Source organism: Corvus hawaiiensis, chromosome 12, assembly GCF_020740725.1.
Source record: "Corvus hawaiiensis isolate bCorHaw1 chromosome 12, bCorHaw1.pri.cur, whole genome shotgun sequence".
In the NCBI taxonomy this organism is placed as follows: domain Eukaryota; kingdom Metazoa; phylum Chordata; class Aves; order Passeriformes; family Corvidae; genus Corvus; species Corvus hawaiiensis.
In genome coordinates, this window is record NC_063224.1 from 1,185,410 (window position 1) to 1,201,237 (window position 15,828).

General features: G+C 68.6%; 3 protein-coding genes across 6 annotated transcripts; 1 reads left to right on the plus strand and 2 right to left on the minus strand.

Moving 5' to 3' along the window:
• The first annotated feature begins 11 nt into the window (after positions 1-11).
• On the plus strand, positions 12-3,818 carry DBNDD1 (dysbindin domain containing 1). 4 transcript variants are annotated; one of them, XM_048316290.1, is made up of 5 exons: positions 12-434; positions 1,416-1,543; positions 2,488-2,652; positions 3,060-3,200; positions 3,288-3,818. In XM_048316290.1, the coding sequence occupies exons 2-5, from the start codon at positions 1,495-1,497 to the stop codon at positions 3,455-3,457; spliced, it is 525 nt and encodes a 174-aa protein (XP_048172247.1). In that variant the 5' UTR covers positions 12-434; positions 1,416-1,494; the 3' UTR covers positions 3,458-3,818. The 4 variants fall into 4 exon arrangements, with proteins under 4 accessions (XP_048172247.1, XP_048172248.1, XP_048172250.1 ...); XM_048316291.1 differs by having other exon boundaries at positions 1,420-1,543; XM_048316293.1 differs by having other exon boundaries at positions 14-434; positions 2,506-2,652.
• Positions 3,819-4,163: 345 nt separating this feature from the next.
• DEF8 (differentially expressed in FDCP 8 homolog) lies at positions 4,164-8,206 on the minus strand. The gene is made up of 11 exons (XM_048316286.1): positions 8,091-8,206; positions 7,884-7,966; positions 7,652-7,801; positions 7,282-7,423; positions 7,045-7,209; positions 6,426-6,553; positions 5,920-6,033; positions 5,373-5,453; positions 5,119-5,259; positions 4,911-5,020; positions 4,164-4,836 (listed from the first exon to the last, which is right to left on the minus strand). The coding sequence occupies exons 1-11, from the start codon at positions 8,194-8,196 to the stop codon at positions 4,734-4,736; spliced, it is 1,323 nt and encodes a 440-aa protein (XP_048172243.1). The 5' UTR covers positions 8,197-8,206; the 3' UTR covers positions 4,164-4,733.
• Positions 8,207-10,148: 1,942 nt separating this feature from the next.
• On the minus strand, positions 10,149-15,439 carry TUBB3 (tubulin beta 3 class III). The gene is made up of 6 exons (XM_048317087.1): positions 14,484-15,439; positions 14,035-14,353; positions 13,493-13,966; positions 12,636-12,744; positions 11,754-11,864; positions 10,149-11,449 (listed from the first exon to the last, which is right to left on the minus strand). The coding sequence occupies exons 1-6, from the start codon at positions 15,422-15,424 to the stop codon at positions 10,374-10,376; spliced, it is 3,030 nt and encodes a 1,009-aa protein (XP_048173044.1). The 5' UTR covers positions 15,425-15,439; the 3' UTR covers positions 10,149-10,373.
• Between the last annotated feature and the right edge of the window lie 389 nt (positions 15,440-15,828).

Below are 15,828 nucleotides of genomic sequence, written 5' to 3' on the forward strand. Positions count from 1 at the left end.
GGAACCGAGCGGTTCGGGGGGAACCGGGGGTACCGGGGGAGTTCGGGGAGGGCTGGGGGGGACAAACCCGAAGGGTCCCGCTGTGCCCGGCACAGGCTCCTCCCACCCCCGCGCCCACCGCTGCGCCCGGGGCTGTCTCCCCACAGCTGGGGTCCCCCGCCTCCGCTCCCGCAACCCCCCGGTCCCCGCTGGACCCCCGGTCCCCGTGTGCCCCCCCGCTCCTCCCGGTCCCCTCCGCGCCCTCTCTTGTCCCTCTGGTGCCTCCCGCCCCTCGGCTCCGCCCATCTCGGTGTCCCCGCCCCGCCGCGGCGGCAGGACCGTGCGGGCTGCGGGCTGGCACCGGGCCCGCCCAGCACCGGACCGGCACCGGCACCGGCACCGGCATCAGCCCCGACCCCGGCCCATGGCGGCTCCGGCAGCGGCCGCCACCGCAGGTGAGGGCGGGGGGCAGACGGGGGAGGCACGGACCGGCACGCCCATCACCGTGGAACCGGGCCGGGCCCCGCGGGGCGGACAAGGAGATGTAGGGCGGCGTGCAACGGGAGGGGGTGCATGAGGGGCGCATTGGGGGGCAAAGGGGGGCGCGGGGCCGTGCTGGGGGTGCCCGGCTGCAGGGGGAGGGGGGTGTTGGGGGGGCGGGGACAGGACATCGAGGGGGTCTGTGCAGGGAAAGTGGAGATGGAGGGGGAGAGCAGAGGGGTGCCCAGAGAATGTGGCGGGACACGGGGGTGTTCAGGGGGTGTTCGGGAGCACTGGAGTGCGCTGGGACCATGGGGGGCAGTGGGATGCTCGCAGGAGGTGGGGGTGCAGTGGGGTGACAAGGGGAGGCAGTGGGGTGGCCAGGTGGTCAGACGGAGCAGGCGAGTGCACTGGGGACTTGGGTTTGCAACGGGATGCCCAGGGAATGTGGGGGGACAGTGGGGTGCACGGGGGTGTAGAGGAGTAGTAGGGTGCTCACAGGACATGGAGGAACACCGGGGTGCCCAGGGGACGTGGGGAGCACTGGGGTACCTTGCAGACATCCCCCCACAGCTGTGCCAGTGCCGGTGTGCGGAGGGGCTTGGGGACAGGGATGTGGCTGTGCTGGTGCAGCTGAGGGGGGCCCGGTATTCTGGGGGGGCTTCACCTGGTGACAGAGGCGGTGCCAGGGCTCCCCTGCACGCCCGTCCCTCCCGCGTGTGGCCCGCACACGACTGTGCCGTAGCCGCCAGCATGGGGCAGCCCCGGCCGTGGCACCGGGGGAACGGCGGGACACCGGGCCCTTGAGGGGACAGTGCCACTGGGGCGGGTTGCGGGTGCCACGGGGTGACCGGTGCCATGGGGTGCCGGTACCGGCGGCTGCCCGGCTCTGCGGTTGCCGTGAGTCAGCACACGTCGTGCGGGAGAGATCCCTGATCCGGCCCCGCTCCCGCCAGGCAGCCGGTGAGCCCAGGCCGGAGCGGGCGGTGTGGCTGGTGACACTGCTGGTGACACGGCCGGTGGCACGGCGGGACCATGCAGGCGGAGGCCAGAGGGGAATTCTGCAGCCGGGACCAGCGCCCTGGTGGGTGGCGGCGTGATGCGGGCAGCGGGGGCCGCGCTCCTTACGGTGACACGGCACAGTGTCACCCACCGGGGCCGGGCACTGCGCGGGGAGAGGCGGCGGGAGCGGGCGGGAGCGGGCAGCCCCCGTGTCCTCTCCGGGGGGATCTGCTCTGCTCTGGAGCGGGATGAGGACCACATTTTCCGGCCCGAGGGAACGTACCGTCAGCGCGGGGTGCCTGATCCCACCGTGCGAGGTCAGGACGTGGCAGAGCCAGTGTCGGGCAGAGGGCTGGTGTCCCGCTGGTGTCCCGCTGGTGTCCTGCCCATGTCCTGCAGCTCCATGTGCCAGCAGCAGGAACACCTCGTAACGTCCTTTTCCCCTTTGGGTTGGGGGTCTCTGTCCCTGCCCCGCTGTCACCACCCTGGTGGGAGGGAGGCGATGCCCATCCCTGTGCCGTGTCACTCGGTAACGCAGTGGTGGCATGGTTCGGTGGTGGCACGTGGTGCCAGGGCACCGGCACTGACCTCGGGGGGACAGGGTGCTGTGTCCCCCGGTTCTGCCCTGGGCACACAGGGCCTCCTCCCACCCTCAGTGCCTGCTCAGCCCCGAGACACGGCTGTGCCCCCACCGTGTACCACCACCGCGTGCCGTGACCTGTGCCATGGCCAAGACCATCTGCCGCGGCCGCCTTGTCCCACCGGCTCTTCCCGGGGACAGTCCCAGCACAATCCGCCCTTTTCCGGGCCCCGGCACAGGCTGCGCTTTGTCTCGTCGACACAAAGGGGCTGCGCGGGGAGGGGGGCGCGGAGCGGGGGGTGGGGGCTGCCAGCTTCCGACACGAGGGTCTCGGCAGTTCTGCCCGTCTCCCCGGTCCTCCCAGGGGTCCTGCTGCCCCCGGCCCCTCAGTCGGGCACCCTGTGAGTGCTGGGGGGCCCCGGGAGGAACTGCCTTCACTGACGCAGAAGGTGCTGATGTGGCAGAGCTTGGCAAGGAGCCACTGGTCCCGGAGCACCCTGCAGGGACCCCCACCCACGGGCCGGCCCAGGAGACCCCCCGAGTCCCCGCGGAGGAGCAGGGTGGCATCCCCATCCCCAGCGCTGGCCTGCTGCAGGTCACCGAGCGCCGACGTGAGTGCGGCCCTGAGCTGGGGTCCCTGCCTGTCCCTACCTGTGCCTGAGGCCGCCTGCTTTGTCCCTGGGATGTCTGCCTGCCCATAGCATCACTTGCCTGTCCCCAGCACCTCGGGTCTGCTCCGGGGTTTCCTGCCTGTCCCCGAGAGTTGTCTGCCAGCCCTTGGGGGTCTCCTGCCTGTCCCGAGAGTCTCCTGTCGCCCTCTGGGGTCTCCTTCCTGTCCCTGGGGTCCCCTGCCACCCCTAGGGATCCCCTGCTAGCCCCCAGCCAGTCATGGCCGTCTCCAAGATCCTCATACCCCCAGCTCCCTGGGCCCCGAGCACCAGACCCCCGCCCCCCTCAAGCCCCCGCCCCCCCCATTGGGGACAGCGGTGGGTCCCCAGCCTCTCCCCGGTGCCCGCAGAGCCCCTGAGCAGCGTGTCCTCGCTGGAGGTGCACTTCGACCTGCTGGACCTGACGGAGCTGACGGATATGTCGGACCAGGAGCTGGCCGAGGTCTTCGCCGACTCCGACGAGGAGAACGTGGCCGGAGAGACGCCCGGCGGTGAGCGGGGGTCCGGGGCCGCCGGTCCCGGTCTGTCCGTCCATCCCGGTGCGTCGCTGACCGCCCACCCGCCCGTGCGTCCCGCAGGGCTGCAGCCGCCGGCGGTGCCGCGGGCCGGGTACCTGCGCTCGCCCTCCTGGACCCGCGCGCGGGAGCAGGGCCGGGACAAGAAGCACCTGAGTGACCCTGAGCTGCCGCCGGGACCTCCGGGACCCCCGGACGCCTTCCTGCCCGCCGAGCGCCCGCGGGAGCCGTAGGGACAAAACCCGCCGGGGGACACCGGGATACGCCGGTGCTGGTCCCGTCGGTACCGATGGAGCCCGTCCCCGGGCGCAGGACTCCCGTTAGCCCGCCCGGAGGGCAGAGGCGGCCCCAGCCCCGCGGCGGGGAGGTACCGGGGCTGCCCTCAGCCAGTGGCCCGCGGCCCCGGGTGGAAACCGGGCCGGCCCCGCCGGCCCCCGGGAGCGGCACGGCCTTGGTTGCTGGGAGCAGCGGGTGGGGCAGGACGGGACGGGCCGCACGGCTCAGCGCGGCCCGACGGAGCGCGGCCGGTGCCGGTGCCCGCCCGGTTCTGATGTAGCAGTGCTGTGATCCGGTAAAACCGACCGACCGACCCACCGCCGACTTCTGCCCGTCTGCGCCGCCGGGGCGGGAGCGGGAGGAGTTGGGGACACGGAACACCTCGGGAGCACCGGGGAGGGGGGGGCCCGGCCGGTACCGGGGCAGCGTGGCCGCGGCCCCTCTCGATGAGTGTGGCACATCCCCGATAACGTCGCGCAGGGCAATTCTGTCCCGCGGGTGGCGCTGGACCGGGGACCGGCCCGGGGCTGGGTCGGTCCCGGTGCTCGCCCCGCGGCAGCCTCAGCCTCGGCAGGAGCTCCCGGGCTGCCGCCCCCGGCATTCGCACATCCTGCCCGTGCCCCCGGTGCCCCCCGCCGCCGCCCGAAGCAGGGACACGAGTGCTGGGTTGCGCAAAGAGGCTCGTTAATGCTACAGGAAACACCGGGGAGAAGGGAAGGCAGCGGCTCCACACCGCACCCGGTCCAGGCCGGGGAAGATCCCGCAACATCCCCCCGGGGCTCGGCCCCGGTAACGGTGGTGCCGAGGGCTGGGGAAGGACCTCATTCCGGTATTGTTTGTGGGGGACTCGGTCCCGTCCCGGTGCCAGGGCTGAGCCCTCCTGCCAGCACCTGCCGCCCCAGGACAGCGCAGCGCCAGCCCCGGCCTGCACCCCGTCCCTGCCCGCACCCGGTTGCAGGCAGGGACGGCAGGAGCCGCTGTGGGGCCATAACCGGATCCCGGTTAACCGGATCCTGGCCCCTCCGGCGAGGGTCTCCATGCTTCCGGGAATGGCTGGAGTTCAGCAGTGATTCCCCCCCCAGCAGTGCTGCCATTTCCATGAGCAGAGGGTCCCAGAGCCAGGGCCACCCCAGTCCCCAAACCACCACTGGGCTGATTGTGTCCATCCCAGGGCCCTGTGGTGGGTGGGGAGCAATCTTGGGCCTGAGACCCCACCATGGGGGCAAACTCCCCTCAGGGCTCTGCTTCCGTGCTGGAGTCCTGGAACAAGGATTGCTTCCGCAGGCTCAGCCGGGCGCACCGGGGACAGGTGGTGGAGTTGTCATAGTAACAGTCCCTGGAGGGGGGGACAGCACTGGGTCACCCCCTGCCACCACCACGTCCCCACATCCCGCCCCAGTGTGTCGGTACCTGTGGAAGACGGCGGAGCAGTCGGCGCAGACCGAGGTGTGGCTGTCGAAGGGGAAGAGCACGTCGCCCTCCCGGCACAGCTCACAGACGAAGCCCTTGGCCTGGCATCGCTGGGGGAGCAGGCAGGAGGTGACAATGGTGACCCCGCCAGCCCTGCACTGGCCCCATGGGGGTGTCCCCCCGGCTCTGCCCCACAGCACGGGCTCACCTCGCAGTCCAGCTTGATGTGCTTGGCAAAGAGCGTGTGGATCTCGGTGAGGGAGCAGCCGAGGCGCCCGGCCTCGATGTCGATCAGGTCCTGCAGCGAGTACATCTCATCGTTCTCCACAAAGTGCTGTCGGTCCTGCAGCTGTGGGCAAACGGGTCACTGTGACTGCCACCGCTGTGTGACCGCCACCGCTGTGTGACCACCACCGCTGTGTGACCGCCACCGCCATGCCTGGCCCTGGCCCCCAGCCTGACCTGCAGCAGCAGCCGCGCCTCCATCGCCTCCTTGCAGGTGATGAAGTAGGGCTTCATCAGCAGGATGTCCTGGCGCAGCTTCTGCAGGGGACAAGATGGGATGGGATGGGAATGAGGATAGGAATGGGTGTGGGAGCAGGGATGGGACAAGCACAAGAAAAGAGGCAGTGGCAGGGGCAAAGATGAGATGGAGACAGTGTGAGAATGGGACAGGATGAGAATGGGGACAGGGATGGGATGGAAATAGGGACAGGAATGGGAATAGGAATGAGGACAGGGATGGAATGGGAATGGGTTCAGGGACAGGAAGACAGGGTTGTGATTGGGATGGAGACAGGAGCATGGCAAGAACAAGACCAGATTGGGTCAAGTTCATCCCTGTAACAGTCTGGGCACCCTCTGCCCCAAACCCCCCCACCTCACCTTGCTTCCTCTCTGTGGGACCCAGTGGGTGCCACTGGAGTCCCCCCCACCTCCTGCTCATCCCACGCGCCCTCTGTGGCGTCCCCTGCCCTTGTGGGGTGTCCTCCCCAGATCCAGCACTCACCCGGATCTCCACCAGCTCCTCCACATAGTTGAAGAGCAGTGGGTTGATCTCCCGCAGCTTCAGCACCGGCCGTGACACCATCAGTGCCAGGTACCTCATGCTGCACCGCGACACCTGCCCGACACCGCCAGAGCCACCGTCACCCCCCGCACCTGCCAGCCCTGCTGCCACCACCCACAGACCCCTGGCAGGGCCCCATCACAGGGACACGGCCCTGGGGACATGGCTTCCCCTCAAGTGAGCTGTGCCCAGCAACCCCCATCACCAGGGACATGGCCCCCATGACCAGGAATGTGGTCCCTCGAGTGACCTCTACCAAGGGACATGCCCCCCAGAGACCCCCATGACAAAGGACAAGGCTCCCAAGTCACCTCTATTCATGGATGCAGCTCCCAGGGACCCCCATGACCAAGGACATGGCCCCCCCAGGTGGCCTCTACCCAGGACCACTGTCCCAAGGGACTTCCATGACACCCCAGGGTGCCCCCACCCCATGCCAGGGCCACCTTGCGGGGCTCGAAGTCCCAGTTGTGGATGGCACGGGCGGGCACCACGGCCAGGTCGTTCCAGTGGCAGCTGGAGCAGTAGTAGAGGCCGGTGTAGTCGCACTGTCGGGCCTCGCTGGGCACCCCCCCTGTGGCGGCACAGGGCTGGCATGGGGCTGGCACTGGCACCGCCCTGCTCTCTGCCCACCCTACACCCTGTGTGTGCCCCCAGGACACCCAGCAACACCTGGGCACACGGTGGGTCCCCAGTGTCACCTTCCTCAGATCCCCGTAACTCCCAGAGCCCAAACCTTCAGCTCCCACCAGCCCCACACACCTCCCACCCCACAGCCCCTCAGCCCCAAGCAGCTCCCCCCAGCCTCACAGAGCCCCCCAAGGGAGCCAAGCCCCACAGGCTCCCACCTCCCCTCAGCCCCTCCAGCCTCACAACCCCTCAGCTCTGCACAGCTCCATGAAGCCCCTAGCCCTACACCTCCTGGTCCCACACCACCCAACCCCACAGGGCTCCCAGCTCATCCCAGCCCCATATCACCCAGCCTCAACTACCAGCTACCAGAGCCCCCAGCTCCCCCCAGCCCCACGGCTCGCCCCAGCCCCCCTGGCAGCAGCAGGGGCTCACGGAGGGAGATGGGGGCCCGGCACTCAGCACAGCGATAGTCCTGGCTGTCCAGTCCGCTCTCGGGGCAGATGCTGAGCTGGTACTCGGCTTGGTGGCTCACCTGGGCCCGCACACAGGGCCGGCTCACCAGCGGCAGGCACTTGCTGTGGCACCGGTAGTAGCAGCCTGGGGGACACAGGTGGTTGTCAGCGTGGGGATGGGGCAAACGGGGACGTGGAGGGGGTGTCCCAGACCCACCTGTGCAGGTGTACCAGGTCTGGATGAGCCCCCAGATGATGGTGCTGCACTTGTCACACATCTGCTTGACGCTCTTGCTCTTCTCCTTGTAGAAACGATGCTCCAGGACCACCCGGATGTTGGGCTCATCCTCACCAGGGTCCTGCAGGGGGAAAAGGGGGGTCAGAGAACTAAAGAATCACAGAATTGTTTGGGTTGGACCTTAAAGCTCATCCCATTCCATCCCCTGCCATGGGCAGGGACACCTTCCACTATCCCAGGCTGCTCCAAGCCCTCTCCAGCTTGGCCTTGGACACTTCCAGGGATGGGTGTCAGCATGGAGCCCCAGCCATGGAGACCCCCCTGGCCCCAGCCCCAGCCTCAGTCCCACCTTCAGCTCCTGCAGCTTGAGGCGGAGGTGGATGAGCCGAACCACGGCGTCCTTCTGCCGCTCTGAGTGCTCAGGCAGCGCCAGGATCACCCGCTTGCACTCCTCGATGGCCTGGCGCAGCTGCGGCACGTCCGACGCCAGGATCAGCCCCTGCCACCACCACCAGAGGAGGAGGAAGGTGAGCTGAGACCCCCATATCCCCCCCCATCCCCACAACACCCAGCCCACTCACCACAGGGCGGGAGAAGTGGTCCTCAGCCAGCCCCAGGTCCAGGGCGCCCTCGAGGTCCCCTGGGGTGGGATCCGGCTGCTGGGCTGCAAAGTGGGGTCTCAGGGGGGCCTGAACCCACCCCCAGAATAGGGGGTACCATGGAGGGGCTGGGCCTGGTTGCCCACCCCAGTGTGGGACAGGGAGTGGGGTGGGGGAATCAGCACCCACCTGGGGCAGGGGGTTCTCCGTCGGGGCGCTCCAGCTGCTCAGGGGTCTTGTTGAAGGGGTTGAGGTGGGCCTGGCGGAAGCGGGCCAGCCGCTCATCCGATGCCATCGCCACCGTCCTGCTGGGGAATGGACACTGCCTCAGTTACCCCAGCACTGGCACAAGCACCGGCACCGACACCCTGGCATCAACACCCCAGCACTGGCACTGACACCATCACCAACACCCCGAATACCATCACCAGCATCCCGTCAGGAGCACTTGCGTCGTATCACCAGCACCCACACCCTGGCACCAGCACAATCACCCCATCACAGGCACCAATAGCACCTCAGCAGCACCGACACTGTCACCAACACCCTGTCATGGCACTGATACTCCAGCGTTGGCACTGACATCCCAGCACCAGCAGTGACACCCCGGCACCAGCACCAACACCCTGGTACTGACACCTCAGCACTGACACTTCCTCGCCAGCAGCAACACCCCGGTACTCCCACCGGCTGTACCAGCACTGGCACGGACACCCCAACACCAGCACCGAAACCCTGTCACTGGCACCGACACAAACACCGACACCTCCTCACTGTCACTGACACCCCGGTACAGCCACAGAAACGCCAGCACTGCCACAAACACCGGCACACCGGCACTGACACAAACACTGACACCGACACACCGGCACCGGCACAAACACCGGCACTGACACACCGGCACCGGCATTCTGTCACGACCACCAACACCCCAGCACCGTCTCCGTCCCCAACACCCCGGTCCTGGCACCAACACCCACCTCCGTTCCCGGCCCTGTCCCCGTCTCCGTCCCCGCGGACAGACGCGTCTCTCCGCCTCCCACGCCCTGCCCCGCCGCCACCGCCCGCTTCGGCCCACGGTCACCACGTACCGGCACCGTGCACGGATCCCCTGGGGTCCCGATGTCTCCCCGATGTCCCCCCGATGTCCCCCCGATGTCCCCCCGATGTCCCCCCGCAGCCCCTCCCGCGCGCCCGCCAGGGGGCAGCGCCCCCGCCCCGCTCACCGCCGCGCGCCGCCGCGCCCGCCCGCGCGCCCCGCCCCTCAGCGCCCCCGCGCTGCTGCCCCCTGCCGGCCGGCAGACCGCACTGCGCCGCGCCCGGGCGGGGCCGCTCCGCGCACCGCGACACCCGCGCTGTGCCCACCCCTACAGCCCCGCAGCTCCCCTCCGCGCTGTCCCCACCCCTACAGCTGTCCCCACCCCTACAGCCCCGCAGCTCCCCTCCGCGCTGTCCCCACCCCTACAGCCCCGCAGCTCCCCTCCGCGCTGTCCCCACCCCTACAGCTGTCCCCACCCCTACAGCCCCGCATCCGACACCCGCGCTGTCCCCACCCCTACAGCCCCGCAGCTCCCCTCCGCGCTGTCCCCACCTCTACAGCCCCGCATCTGCCACCCGCGCTGTCCCCACCCCTACAGCCCCGCAGCTCCCCTCCGCGCTGTCCCCACCCCTACAGCCCCGCATCTGCCACCCGCGCTGTCCCCACCCCTACAGCCTTGTCTCTACAGCCTCCATCTCTACAGCACCCGGCCTCATCATCCCTTGTCCCTACAGCACCCATCCCCACAACTCGCCGTCTCCATCACCACTGTCTCCACCCCTACAGACCCCACCCCTACAGCCTTCATCCTCAGTGTCCCCATCGCCACAGCCCCCAGCCCCACTGTCCCCATTCCTATAGCCCACAGCCCTATCAGCCCATGGCCTCCAAAGCCGGGGGACTCGGATCCAGGAGTGTCCTGGGTCCTCCACAACTGCGCACACACCCAGCCCTGGGGAAGCACCCTGGGGTCTGCGCTACCACCTCAGTTTGGGGAACAAAGGGCCAACTGTGGCTGCCACACCCCCCCAGCATGGAGAAGGGTGACAGTGGGGACAAAGGCACAGCCCGCCTGGGGGGGCTGAATCTGTGGGGCAGAAGGGTGGGGGGCAGTACATGGGGGCTTCCCAAACACCTCCACTGGCTGGGAATGGTTGAACTGTGTGGGTGTTCCCTGTCCCCCCTACCCAGCAGCCACAGACAAATAGTACCTGGACAGCAATAAATTTATTAAGTATTCAAAAAAAATAATAAGACACAAACCAGTAAAAAACGAAAAGGGGGGAGGTAGGAAGGGGAGCAGGGGGCCGAGCCGGCTCAGGGGGGGACGGGGTCAGGAGACACTGAGGGGACGGCGGGGGGAGCAGCACCCGGGGGGTGCAGCAGCGCGAAGCCGGGGGGCCGCGGGCAGTGTCGGGGGGCGGCGTCGGGCATCACTTGGCGCCCTGCGCCTCCGACTCCTCCTCGTCGTCCTCGTACATCTCACCCTCCTCCTCGGCCGTGGCGTCCTGGTACTGCTGGTACTCGGACACCAGGTCATTCATGTTGCTCTCAGCCTCGGTGAACTCCATCTCGTCCATCCCCTCACCTGTGTACCAGTGCAGGAAGGCTTTGCGGCGGAACATGGCTGTGAACTGCTCCGAGATGCGCTTGAAGAGCTCCTGGATGGCCGTGCTGTTCCCGATGAAGGTGGAGGACATCTTCAGGCCCCGTGGTGGGATGTCACACACGGCCACCTTGACATTGTTGGGGATCCACTCCACAAAGTAGGAGCTGTTCTTGCTCTGGATGGCCAACATCTGTTCATCCACCTCCTTCATGGACATGCGGCCACGGAAGACGGTGGCCACGGTGAGGTAGCGGCCATGGCGGGGGTCACAGGCGGCCATCATGTTCTTGGCATCAAACATCTGCTGGGTGAGCTCGGGCACGGTGAGGGCGCGGTACTGCTGGCTGCCACGTGCTGTCAGCGGGGCAAAGCCGGGCATGAAGAAGTGCAGCCGAGGGAAGGGCACCATGTTGACGGCCAGCTTGCGGAGGTCAGCATTGAGCTGGCCGGGGAAGCGCAGGGAGGTGGTGACGCCGCTCATGGTGGCCGAGACAAGATGGTTGAGGTCACCGTAGGTGGGAGTGGCCAGTTTGAGGGTGCGGAAGCAGATGTCGTAGAGCGCCTCATTGTCGATGCAGTACGTCTCATCCGTGTTCTCCACCAGCTGGTGGATGGACAGCGTGGCGTTGTAGGGCTCCACCACCGTGTCCGACACCTTGGGGGATGGCACCACGCTGAAGGTGTTCATGATGCGGTCTGGGTACTCCTCCCGCACCTTGCTGATGAGGAGGGTGCCCATGCCCGAGCCGGTGCCCCCGCCCAGAGAGTGGGTCAGCTGGAAACCCTGCAGGCAGTCGCAGTTCTCACACTCCTTCCGCACCACGTCCAGCACCGAGTCCACCAGCTCGGCCCCCTCTGTGTAGTGCCCCTTTGCCCAGTTGTTCCCGGCACCGCTCTGCCCTGGGAAAAAAAAAAGAGGCTCCGATGGCCGCTGGCCCCCCACGCCCGCGGGCACCGGGGAGAGGATTAGGGCTGGGACCGGCCGCTGCCGCCGGCAGTACCGGGGAGATCTGACGCCGGGGCGGGGTGGGAAGCAGGAACCGCAGAGGTTTGGCGGCGTGCCGGCAGTGCCGGGCCCCGCGGCGCGGGAGGGGTGTGCCCGCCGAGTGCCCCAGGGACGGCGACAGGCCGGGCGGGTCCGAGGATGCAGGGGCTGGGGGGGAACATCGGGGGACGGTGCACCCCTCCCTCCTCGGGGACCTACCAAAGATGAAGTTGTCAGGGCGGAAGAGGTGGCCGAAGGCACCCGAGCGCACGCTGTCCATCGTCCCCGGCTCCAGGTCCACCAGGATGGCGCGAGGCACGTACTTGTGAGCTGAGAGAGACCCCATGACGGGAGGGGACCTGCTGCCGCCCCCCCATCCCGCCCCCAGGGGTGTTTCCCAGTGCCCTGCAGGGTTCTACAGGACTGGGTGCACAGGTCGTGTCCCCCCCAAACCCCAGGGGCTCATGGGGTGGTTGCATGTCTCATGCCCCCCAAACAATGGGGGTCGCATGGGGTGGGTGCAGGTGTCTGTCCCCCATTTCCCCTCGGGGCCCCATGGGCTGCGTGAATGTTCGTGTTTTGCTCCCCCCACACCACAGGATCCTCCAGGGTGAGTGCAGGTGCCCCTCTCCCCAAGGTCCCATGGGACTGGGCGCAAGTGCGGTGTCCCCCCCGCACCACAGTGTCCCACGGGGCGGGTGCATGTGTCATGCCCCCACCCAAACCACAGGGTCCCATGAACTTGGAGGTACATGTGCCCCCTGCCCCCCCAAACTACAGGGTCTGAGGGGGTGGGTGCACATGTCTGCCCCCCCTCGGGTCCAACAGGGCGGGGGTGCAGGTGTTGTGTATGACCCCTCCCAAATCACAGGGTCCCATGGAACTGGGTGCACTTGATTTCCCCCTGCCCCAAACTAAATGGTGCCACGGGGTGGGTGCACATGCCTGCCCCGCCCACACCTCCATGGGGTGGGTGTCTCTGTCTGCCCCCCCTCCCCACCCCAGCGGACCCAGCTCCTCCTGCATGGGGGGTCAGACTGGGGCCCCACGCCCCAGCTCAGGCTACCCCGCCGGGGGCAGTTCCGAGGGGAGGTCGCTTACAAGAGGCCTCATTGTAGTAGACACTGATGCGTTCAAGCTGCAGGTCCGAGTCCCCCACGTAGTTGCCGCTGGGGTCGATGCCGTGTTCGTCGCTGATCACCTCCCAAAACTGGGGAGGACGGGGAGCTCAGCAGGGCGGGAGGCACTGGAACATCCCCAGACCCCCGGGCGAGGCACGGGGCACCAGGATCCTCCCATCCCTAGGCAGGGCTGGGTGGGGCAAGAGGCACTGGGATACCCCAAACACCGAAATCCCCAGGCAGGGAGGGGCGGGGGGCACCAGGACTCCCCAAACCCCTGGGCAGGCGGTGGGCACCGGGATCCCCCAAACACCCAAAATCCCGAATAGGGAGGAGGGTATTAGGACTCCTCAAACCCCGAGACAGGGCTCAGCGGAGCGGGGGGCAGGGGGATCCCCCAAACACCCCAAATCCCGAGCAGGGCGGGGAGCACCCCCAAACGCCGGGCGGGGCTCAGCAGGGCGGGGGGCACCGGGATCCGCCGAGCGCCGGGCGGCACTCAGCAGGGCGGGGGGCACTGGGACCCCCCAAACGCCGGGCGGGGCTCAGCAGGGCGGGGGGCACCGGGACCCCCCAAACGCCGGGCGGCACTCAGCAGGGCGGGGGGCACCGGGACCCCCCAAACCCCGGGCGGGGCGCGGCGCGGGCGCTGTCCGCGGTGCTGACGGACAAAGGCGGGGGGCGGGGGGCGCGGGGGGGGGGCGGGGCGCTTTGTCCTCCCGGTGCGGCGGCAGGGGGGGAGGGGAGCGCAGGGGAGGGAGGGGGGAGCAGGTCTGTCTTTGTCCGCCGCCCGGCTCCGCCGCGGCGGGCGGGGCGGGGCGGCGGCGCCGCCGTTACCTTGGCGCCGATCTGGTTGCCGCATTGCCCCGCCTGGATGTGGACGATCTCCCTCATGGTGCGGCCGGGCCGGAGCGGAGCGGGACGGGAGCGGGCTGGGGCCGGGAGCGGAGCGGCACCGGAGCGGAGCGGCACCGGGAGCGCGGGGGGCGGTGCGGCCGCCGCCGCATCCTTTATAGGCTCCCGCCGCCGCACCGGGCCGGCCGCTGACGTCACCGCCGCCCGCAGCCAATCAGCGGCCGCCGCCGCAGCGCCGCAACAGCCCTGCGGCACCGGCACCGCCCGCCACGCCCCGCCCGGCCCCGCCCGCGGCCACGCCCCGCCGCGGCGGAGCGGGGACCCGGCACCCGCGGGGGGCACGGCCGAGGGGGCACCCCGCACCCGCGGGCAGCGGGGACACCCCGGGACCCGTGGGGGGATCCTGGGAGCGCCCGGCGTCGGCGGGAGCATCCCGAGGCGGCGGCGGCGGCGGGTCTGGGGGACACACGCGGGACACCCCTCCCAAGCGCGTCCCGTAACGGGGAGGGGTAGGAACAGGGTACGGGAGGGCCACCCTGGGGTTCGCGGTCGCCGGTCGTCCTCCCCGGGACCGGGGATAGTGCCGGTGCCGGTGCTGGGGTGGGCGGCGGCGGGCGCGGCCCGAGAACAAAGGCGACGGTGATGGGCCCTTTGTCCGGGGGCGGCCCCGGCCGCCCCCCGCGTGGGGTCCAGCCTCCTGCCGCCCCGCCAGTCCCTCCCGGTTCCAGCCGGTACCCAGTGGGAGCAAGTGACCCTTGACCGACCGGCGGGGCCGGGAGGGACCTCTCCCCCCGGGGCTCCCCGGGGCCGCCCGATGCCAGCCACAGCGTCACTGCAAAGAGCCTTTATTGGGAACCGTGAGCCCCTCGCCCGCACTGGGCACCCCGCGGCTCGTCCCATCCATCCATCAGTCCATCCATCTGTCCATTTCGGGGCAGGGGTGGCCGTACTGGTACCGTGTCCTGCTGCCTACCACGAGCACGTCACCACCTCCCGCAGCGTCCGCCGGAGCTCCTGGCTCCGGAAGGCGTAGATGAGGGGGTCAATCACCGAGTTACAGATGATAAGGATGAGGAAGAGGTTGAAGTAGCTGAAGAAGCAGATGCAGAAGGGGTTGGTGGGACAGGTGACGATGAGGATGAGGTGGAAGAAGAAGGGCCCCCAGCAGATAAAGAAGACACCCAGGAGGATGGTGAGGGTGATGGCACCCTTCAGGCTGCCACCACGGTGGGTGGTGGGTGGCTTCTGCTGGCTGGAGATGCTGTGGAGGTGGTGGCGGGCCAGGGTGAACATGTGGATGTAGAGCACCAGCATGAGGACCAGCATGAAGAGGAAAAAGCCGATGAGGCAGAGGAGGATGGTGTTGCTGCTGTAGTAGGTGATCAAGACGGTGCTGGAGACAGTGCTGGCCAGCCAGATGCTGACCATGGTGACCACGGCCCGCTGGAGTGTCATGATGCTGTGGTAGCGCAGGGCATAGAAGATGGTGATGTAGCGGTCAACGGCGATGACCCCCGGGAAGGAGAGGGAAGACATGACCGAGCTGCAGATGAGCATGTCGATGACGCTGTCCATGTGGTGGATGATGCTGGGGCGCATCACCAGCACCCCGTGCTCCAGCAGCAGCATGAGGAGCATCTCTGCCAGGTTGCTGATGCTCACCAGCATGTCAGACACAGCCAGGCAGCAGATAAAGTAGTAGGTGGGAGAGTGCAGGTTCCTGTTCTTCAGGATGGCGGCCACCACCAGCAGGTTCTCCACCAGGCTCACCAGCCCCAGCACGAGGAACAGCTCATTGGGAATGTCCAGCCCCTGGCACCAGCCGCTGCTGGCCCCGACCGTGGCATTACTCTGGTTGCCCTTGCTGGCATTCCAGGGCTTGCGCAGCAGACGCAGGGAGGCCAGCGTCGACATGGCCCCCTCCTCAGCCCCGGGGCCCCCCGTGGCACCTGCACGGCCCCCGAGCCCGCGTTGCGCCCCGCCAGCTCTCCCGCGGTGCCCAGCGGCGAGGCTGAGGGGATGCCCAGGAGTTGGGGATGGGAGGCGTGGGATGTGCTGGGGGTGTCACGTGCCTGCTGGGACCCTCCGGTTTGGTGGCCGCTCTCCACACCAGCGCTGCCCAGCGCCTCACGCCCGCTGGCCCAGGGTGCTGGGGAAGAAAGGGCCTTTTCTCTGCCCCACTTTAAAGCCGTTTCCCGCAGCTCCTCCTCCTCGGGGGGTGGGCACCTCCATGAGGGAGGCACCCCAGCAGTGAGAGGGGCCGCTGCCGAGGCCAGGGCTGACAGACCCCCAGGATGGCCCTGGGGAACCCGATTGCT

Coding starts and splice junctions, on each gene's coding strand:
- DBNDD1 (XM_048316289.1), top strand. CDS start 2,187: ATGGCCAAGACCATCTGCCGCGGCCGCCTTGTCCCACCGGCTCTTCCC. Junction 2,653..3,059: donor GCAGGTCACCGAGCGCCGAC/GTGAGTGCGGCC, acceptor CGGTGCCCGCAG/AGCCCCTGAGCAGCGTGTCC. Junction 3,201..3,287: donor GGCCGGAGAGACGCCCGGCG/GTGAGCGGGGGT, acceptor TGCGTCCCGCAG/GGCTGCAGCCGCCGGCGGTG.
- DEF8 (XM_048316286.1), bottom strand. CDS start 8,196: ATGGCATCGGATGAGCGGCTGGCCCGCTTCCGCCAGGCCCACCTCAAC. Junction 7,210..7,281: donor GACCTGGTACACCTGCACAG/GTGGGTCTGGGA, acceptor TGTGTCCCCCAG/GCTGCTACTACCGGTGCCAC. Junction 5,260..5,372: donor AGGCGCGGCTGCTGCTGCAG/GTCAGGCTGGGG, acceptor GTTTGCCCACAG/CTGCAGGACCGACAGCACTT.
- TUBB3 (XM_048317087.1), bottom strand. CDS start 15,424: ATGTCGACGCTGGCCTCCCTGCGTCTGCTGCGCAAGCCCTGGAATGCC. Junction 12,745..13,492: donor GCAACCAGATCGGCGCCAAG/GTAACGGCGGCG, acceptor CGTCCTCCCCAG/TTTTGGGAGGTGATCAGCGA. Junction 11,450..11,753: donor CCCTGACAACTTCATCTTTG/GTAGGTCCCCGA, acceptor TTTTTTTCCCAG/GGCAGAGCGGTGCCGGGAAC.